Below are 7,838 nucleotides of genomic sequence, written 5' to 3'. Positions count from 1 at the left end.
AGCTTATCAAGGGCTGAGGTTCTAGGTAGTACTTTTCATGAATAGCTATTAACATGGCAAAGAAAGATGTGCTGTGGACAGCCAGTCTTATCTCGTAGTGGGTACATGTAACATTTTTCTCTTGCACAAGGGTACACAAATGGGATGTGGGTGGCGTTGTGGGTTAAACCACAGAGCCTAGGACTTGCCGATCAGAAGGTCGGCGGTTTGAATCCCTGTGACGGGGTGAGCTCCCATTGCTCGATCCCTCCTCCTGCCAACCTAGCAGTTCGAAAGGACATCAAAGTGTGAGTAGATAAATAGGTACCACTCCGGTAGGAAGGTAAACGGTGTTTCCGTGCGCTGCTCTGGTTCGCCAGAAGCGGCTTAGTCATGCTGGCCACATGACCCGGAAGCTGTACGCCAGCTCCCTTGGCCAATAAAGCGAGATGAGCGCCGCAACCCCAGAATCGGCCACGACTGGACCTAATGGTCAGGGGTCCCTTTACCTTTAACTTGTGGCACACACACTCACACTATGATGTAGGGCTTGATAAACCTGTTTTAGCTTCCTAGAAACTTCAAAAATGGGTGGCATAGTCTTGTGTTCAGTTTAGGAACATAAAATTTTGCTGGAGCATACTAGCCTAATATCCCATTTCCCATAATAGACAACCATTGGTTGTTGGTTTTATTCTATTTTATAGCCCCTGGGTTAGCTGCCTTGGACTGTATAATAGAAGTTGGAATAGAAATATTTTAAATTTAGAAATAAAACATGCTACTGGGAAGTTCATAAGGATATGAAGGGCTCTTGCAGTTTTGATTCCCAGGTATTCAGTATTCAAAGGCCATTCAACCAGGAGGGCTCCATTTAGCCATCATTACTTCTAATAGTGAACTTGGGTGAGTGCCAACAGGTATGAGGCCATGGAGAAGCGCGATTATCAACTGCTTAGAGCTGGGGTAGGCAACCTAAGGCCCGGGGGCCGGATGCAGCCCAATCGCTTTCTCAATCTGGCCCGCAGATGGCCTGGGAATCGGCGTGTTTTTACATGAGTAGAATGTGCCCTTTTATTTAAAATGCATCTATGGGTTATTTGTGGGGCATAGGAATTCGTTCATTTTTTCCCCTTCAAAATATAGTCCAGCCCACCACATGGTCTAAGGGACGGCTGAAGAAGGTTGCTGACCCCTGGCTTAGAGGAAGCTAGAAATACGCTGATTTAAAATAACAGTAACCAGGGGACTAAAAACTAGCCCAACGGGTTGAGCATGCTTAGTAGAAACAACATTTAGTGTTGGAAAGGAAAAATGAGGGCCCAGGAGAGGAATGCCCTGCCTGAATTCCTTCTAATGTAGAACATCCTCAAGAAGCATGTGGTTCACTGCATTTTTTGAACACGAAGAGTACTACAGCTAGAAGTTGATAACACATTTTGTTGCAGGTTCAGTTAGTCACTACTACTGATCAGGGATTGGAAACCTGTTGCCCTCTATATCAGTGTTTTTCAACCTTTTTTGGGCAAAGGCACACTTGTTTCATGAAAAAAATCACGAGGCACACCACCACTGTGTGCGGAGAGGGAGATGCCAGAGCCCCGCTGCTCTCTATGGGGAATCGGATGAGAGCGGACCGCCTGTCCGCTCTCATCCGATCCCATCCGATCTGATCCCCACCCAGGATGGATGGAAAATAGGGTGGACACAGTCCAGCGCCCGCCTAGTGGGCGAAAATTTGACTTTTTTTTTAAAAAAAAATCTTTCGAATTTTTCAACATCTCGCGGCACACTAGTGTGCCACGGAACAGTGGTTGAAAAACACTGCTCTATATATTATTGAATTCTCAGCAACTAAGGCCAGCAGCTAGGAATAGTAAGATAGTAAATCGAACAACTGGAGGGCTACTGCTTTCCCTTTTGTGATATAGAAGCACTTACATATAATGAATTTGTCTAATCGGTTTGTTGGCTCACTGTTTTTGCTGGTCCAACAGTAAATAGTGGCAGCCTTCAGTTTGCCCTCAGGCTGTTAAAACTAGAGAATAATCTTTAGTGCTTATTGCCCAAATAATCTTTAGTGCTTATTGCCCAAATAATCTTTAGTGCTTATTGCCCAAGTTCTGCAGGACTTCTCTTCAGCTGGGCCAGTTTCACACAATGCTGTTTGCTCCTTGGATACATTATAGAATAAACAAGAGCTCACCCTGGTACTCAGTGCTGTGCTCAACTAATTTGCTTTTTTACTTTTGCCTGCTGCCTGTTGCCTGCTGCCTGTTTTCTTATTCAGTATGTTTTGAGGTGGGTGGGAGACAGGAAGAGGCACCCTGAGGTGAAGAGGAGGAGGTAGGAAGCACGGCAGCTGCCGCCTTGTTAGTAACCTGCTTAAACTTGACGGAAACAAGTGTTCATTCTGATGCTTTTGCAGAAGGCCAGGCTTCTACTCGAGCAGGATCCAGAAGATGGCTGCCTCTTTCAAGGAGATTCCTGCAGAACTGCATGGTACGTAAAAGGTTTGTCATGCAAGGAAAGGCCAATAGATCTTTATGGTCACCTTGGTTCTGGATGTCATTTTTGATAATGGGGTGCTTTTGTGGAAAACCTGCCTCCATTTCCTCAATGTCTCTCCGTTTACAGATTAAATTCTAGGTCAGAGATTTGAAATCTAATTCTGGCTTTGGGACTGAGATGTTAGTTTTGATAATGCTTTATGGTGATGGAGGGAAAGGGGTAGCAACCAAACAGGTGCTTTAATCTCGTAATTTTCAGAAATATGACAAGCTTCAGATGCATTAGGTGTACTTGGCTAGCACCAATTTTTCTACACTCACGAGGGCTGGAGCTGCACCTTAAAAATAAAATAAGTTGGGACACCAAAAATTATAATAGAGCTGGGCCTTGTAGCCTGTCATCTAGCACTTTCCCTCCAACTGCTTCCATATATAGATGCTCAAACAGTAAGAATCTAGAAGGCCTAAAAGAAGGCCCACAAGAGCTACTGTACTTTGAAATCTCAGAGCAATCTTGCCTGAACAGAAACTCTTGTGCTGCAGTTTAATAAGCAGTAGCTGACAAGCTTCACAAGCCTGAGAGTTTAATTAACGGCCCAGTGTATCAACTCCCTTTGACTGGCAATGGTTAGCACTGCCTTTAAAAGCAAAAATTGGATACTCTGGTTTCTCTCCAGATCATATAAATCTTTCACCTTTTAGAAACAAAAATTGCCACGAGCTAAAACAGAATTACATTTTTCAGCACTCAGTGTATTTTCCTCAGGTGCCTACGTACGTAGAGGTTGGTTAGGTTGGCCCCCACAAAAATTGTGAAGAAAGATGGAGAGAGCTGGCGATTGCCAAGGTAGCAAGAGACAATTTGTGTGTGTGCCAATACAGCTCCTTGCCTAGGGCACAAGGGAGCCTATGTACGTCTCTGATTTTACTATTTTACACACACTGATGGTGACTCCAGAAAGTTTAGAAACTCCTGATAATGAAGACATGATAATACCAACTACGCAATAGTCAGTAGGTCAAACAAAAGTAGACTTCCAGCTTCTGTGGTCACCTTTCCTCACATTTCTACTTATTCCTACCCATGGATTAAAAAGGCTACACTACAAATGTTGTAGCCCAATATAAAAACTGAGGAAGTAGTGTTTTTTTAAAGAAATGTTTTATCATATTATGCATTTTTGCATTAAAGGTGTATGGGTGGTTGTTTTTAATGAAAACAGATGGGCACTGATAGGATTGCAGCAGGCATGGAAGGTAAATGTAACCCTTTCCCCCACTCTGCTTCTGTCCTGAGGGAAATCACTCCTTTGTAGCTGCTAATGGAAGGAAATCCCCTGCTGGCCTGCTACAATCAGCCCCATGTAGCCCTGGTGATGCCATTTGATTCCCCCCCCCCCCAAATGAGCATAATACAAAAAATACTTAGATAACATATCTAGTATGGCCCTTTAGAGGACTTCCCCTGCCCCAAGGCAGAAAGTGAGCTATCTTATTTTAGCACAACTTTTAGCCAATTGCCAAAGCCTCTGGTCCTGGTTCGGTGCCCAGCCTCACCTTAACAATCATATTCCTTGCTATTATTTTGGCATCTAAGACTGCAATCATATCTATATTCATTTATCTGGGAGTAAGCCCTATTGAACTTGGGACTGCTTCTGAATAGACACATGCTGCTAGAATGCAAAATTTTGTGACCCTGACCCATGTACATTTATGCATTATAAAAATTTAACGTATTTTTATACTGCTTAATTACCAAAGTTTCTAAGCAGGAATTTGGCAACTTGGCTTAATTTTATTCAAGCACATTTAAAAAGAAATAAAAAATTACAGTCTTCTATAGACTTCCCACGTTCCCATTCTGCTCGAGAAAAGTTTTATGAAAGCTCAAGCCCAGTTTAGAGACTGTGGCAAGGATCTCCTCCCCTCTTTTAGGGGCTCCTGTAAAAGAAAGAGTCTGCCACATGTCTGCAGGCCATTTATTTATCCCGTCTTGTCTCTTTTTCAGAAAGCATCACCAATTTATTAGGCACACATGACGTTATCCTGCTGGATGCTCAACTCCACATCAAATCCAAAGTTGAAAATATTGTCCTGGTATGTAGAGATAGCTCAGTTTTGGTTTGTGTATGTTTCCCAGGTCTCTACACCATGCAGCTGAATGTCATGGCCTGTAAAGATTTCCTAGGTCACATGCATCCCAACATGCTGCAGCACTTACATGGATCTTTCTTGATAAAGAGTAACTACAAATATCCATCAATACAGAAATAATGAATTAGGGTAGCATTCTGTATACCATTCTAATTACTGTAATCTGGTACTGCTGAGTACTTGCTTCTGCACCTCTGTAATATCTACTCAAGTTGTATGTTTGCAAGTAAACATTATTCCTGCATTGCAGGGGGTTGGACTAAATGACCCTTGGGACCCCTTCCAACTCCACAATTCTATGATTACCAAGTTTACTATTCCTATGCATATTTACATGGATGTACATTCCACATATTTTAGTGTTACTGTAAATTATTCCTAAGTAACTAAGCTTTGCAATCAGAAGCAAAGAGACTCTTATTTTATAATGGCAAAATTTTTGATTATGGGAGAAATATAGGTATAGCTGCAGTCTCATCCTTTATGAAACATTCAATTGGACTAACAAGAAAAAGAAAAGGCATAACTAAGTCTGCAGTCCTGTACACACTTACCTATTTGAACTTGTGGAAGTAAGGTTCATTAAAACTCAATTGAGCAATACCTCTGAGCAGAACCCATAATCTTTAGATTTCTTACCCACCTTTCATCATAAGGGCCGGGGTTGGATGGCAACAATATGAAAATCAATTAAATATTTTTAATTCTTAAGGATTCTGCTGTTAGCTTTACAAACAGTGGAGACAACAGATACAAAAGTGTAAAAATTTAATATAAGATTAGGCAGTATACTGCAGAGTAGATCCTGTAATGTAGGTGCAACCTGTTCTGACCAAAATAAAATAAAATTGAGGTTCTCTAAAGAATTGCAGTTTGTTTATTTATTTATTTCCTTTCCTCCAATTGGCTCAGACTAGCAAAAGCATATACGGTTTGTTTTACCATCCCATTTTGTTATTGGGGTGTGTGTGTGTTTAAATCTACTAAATAATCTACTAATAAATCTACTAATAAATGTTTTATTTATTAAATTTGTATTCTACCCTTACGGTGATCACAGGGTGGTTCACAACACACACAGTTATTATATTGTTGGAAATCACCTTGAGACTTTTGCTTTGAAATGCAGCTTATAAATAGTCTTAATAAGTCACAAACTACTTTGCAAAGGACAGCCCTCTATTTGAAGGATTGCCTGATCCAAATACAGAGATGAGGAACCCTAAGAAAAGATAGCAGGTGCCTTGAAGCTGGCAATCCACAATTATGACACCTGAGCAGCAGGCTGATCAGGCACACAGAGAACCTGATCAGTCTTCCCCCTTCACGGTGAGATGCAGGGCTTTTTTCAGCCGGAAATCACTGGAACTCAGCTCCAGCACCTCTCAGGTGGGCTGCCATTGCCATTAGAAGAGAACCAGAGTTCACAGTGAGTTCCAGCACCTCATTTTCCAGGAAAATAACACAGATGAGGTATATTGCATTTCTTATTTAAATTACAGCAATCCTTTGAAAATTTGCACCTGTAGCTATAAACTAGCACATGTACATTTTATGCAATTCTGTGTCCTTGTTCTTGATCATGCAGTTTTAAGTGGCCACCTTCGATTCAATACTTTATTTGGGGAATGAGGCCTTAAGTTTCTCTCAGCTTTCTCAAAGTTGGCCCTCCGGCAAAATTATGCCCTTCCCCCCCATGGTTACTGATAAAAAATGCAAGAGTAAGTCCTTAAGCCCCTTGTAGACCTTGTTCACCATTTTCTCTCATAAATCCCTGTATGTGAAAATGCAGTTAGGCCGCCTCCTCCTCCTCCTCCTGATCTCTGCTCTCTTTGGCCTTGCCTTGCTATCCAGGTTTTGATGCCTTGGCGAGCCCTGGTGGTGCTGGCGAAACTCCCGGTCAAGGTAAGACCTGCCCTGACCATGGTTTCTCTTAGGACTTTTTTGTATTGGATCAGCTTGTTCTTTGTTGCAGATTGTTTCTTCAGCTTGTAAACAGCTTTGTGTGTTGTAATATAGGAAGGTGGCGTATAAATTAAATGAAATGTGTATAAATAGGAAGGTGGCGTATAAATGAAATGAAATGAACTTGAGCCCCAGAGCAGGCCCTCGTGGCTCTCTTCTCAGAGCAGTTAGCCCTTCTAGTCAGGTTAGCACTCCTTCCTAATGTAGCCTTATTAATCCATGGGTCGGAATAATTGTTGCACCCGAGCAGAGACAAAAGGAGCCAAACGACACCAAGGGGTTAATCCAGAGAAAGAGCGTTTTATTCTGCCATGGGGGGGGGGCAGAGGCACCTGTGTGATTCAGTTCACAAAAGACAGGCCGCACCGAAAACATTTTACAAGCAGGTTTTATCCTTTTTTCAAACCCCTTTTTTTTCCCTCTCCCCCTTCACAGATTCTTACATAGAAATGTTGCTTTTCGTTCTCTGACTCTGTTCCCGGAAGTATGTTGCAAATCAATGTACCAGGGCAAGGTTATCTTGGCTCTGGGAAGCGAAAGCTTTACTGTTCTCAGCTCTGAGTTTGTTACAGCGTTTTTGTTACAGAGAGGACTGCTTAGCTCATGCTTTTTGTCTTAGAGGAATATGCAGTTTTAAAAATGCGTACGCCGAGGCCTGGCTGGGGGGGGGGAATTCACAAACAGTTTTTAGGGCTTTCTGGGGTAACCCTAACTGTACCCCTTCACTAAAATACCACATTTTCAATTGGTCTCTGGAGGCCCAAGAAGCCTTGGTGGCTTCATATTATTACCTGTCAGGGGTTCAGAGACAGAGGCACAGGTGAGGGGGGAGACGGAGAGCGATGGGGAAGAATCCCAGGACAGTGAGGAAGAGGATGACAATGACTTGAGGTCTTCCATGAGTCTCTCAAGTGAATCGGAGGATTCCCAGAAGGGGGCGCCCCTAGTCAGGCCAAGGGGGGTCACAGGGGGGACCTGCCAGGAGCAGGGAAGCAGCAGGGAAACCCCGAGTGGGAGTGGGAGATCGGGGCCGGCTTCCCAGCAGGAACGAAGTGAAGAGAGTGGAGTTCCCAGTGTGACACACGGAGCGGAGCAGGAAGGAGACAGGGGAAGGAGATCGGGGCAGGACGTCCTGCCGGAAGAGGCGGAGAGTAGTACAGGGAGTAGTGTAAGTGTCAAGAGGAAGGTCGGGGGTAGCGAACGCGCGCCAAGTTCAAATGTGGAGGC

The 7,838-nt window shown here is 43.3% G+C and overlaps 1 protein-coding gene across 3 annotated transcripts in view; it reads left to right on the top strand.

The window, feature by feature from the left end:
• Window positions 1-2,135: 2,135 nt before the first annotated feature.
• CARMIL2 (capping protein regulator and myosin 1 linker 2) overlaps window positions 2,136-7,838 on the top strand; it is a 74,276-nt gene continuing 68,573 nt past the window's right edge. The window contains exons 1-5 of one of the 3 annotated variants that reach the window (XM_081202386.1): window positions 2,136-2,144; window positions 2,179-2,325; window positions 2,408-2,481; window positions 4,501-4,589; window positions 6,501-6,551. In XM_081202386.1, coding sequence (XP_081058512.1) covers window positions 2,140-2,144; window positions 2,179-2,325; window positions 2,408-2,481; window positions 4,501-4,589; window positions 6,501-6,551 — 366 coding nt within the window. In that variant the 5' untranslated portion in view covers window positions 2,136-2,139. Of the gene's footprint in view, window positions 2,145-2,178; window positions 2,326-2,407; window positions 2,482-4,500; window positions 4,590-5,818; window positions 6,120-6,500; window positions 6,552-6,574; window positions 6,796-7,838 lie in introns of those variants that run through there. The other 2 variants (XM_081202388.1, XM_081202387.1) reach the window with 2 other exon arrangements.

The sequence above is a fragment of the Podarcis bocagei genome (assembly GCF_964188305.1).
Source record: "Podarcis bocagei genome assembly, chromosome: 7".
Taxonomy (NCBI): domain Eukaryota; kingdom Metazoa; phylum Chordata; class Lepidosauria; order Squamata; family Lacertidae; genus Podarcis; species Podarcis bocagei.
Note: the sequence above shows the minus strand (reverse complement) of the source record. Positions and strands in the feature narration are given on the sequence as shown.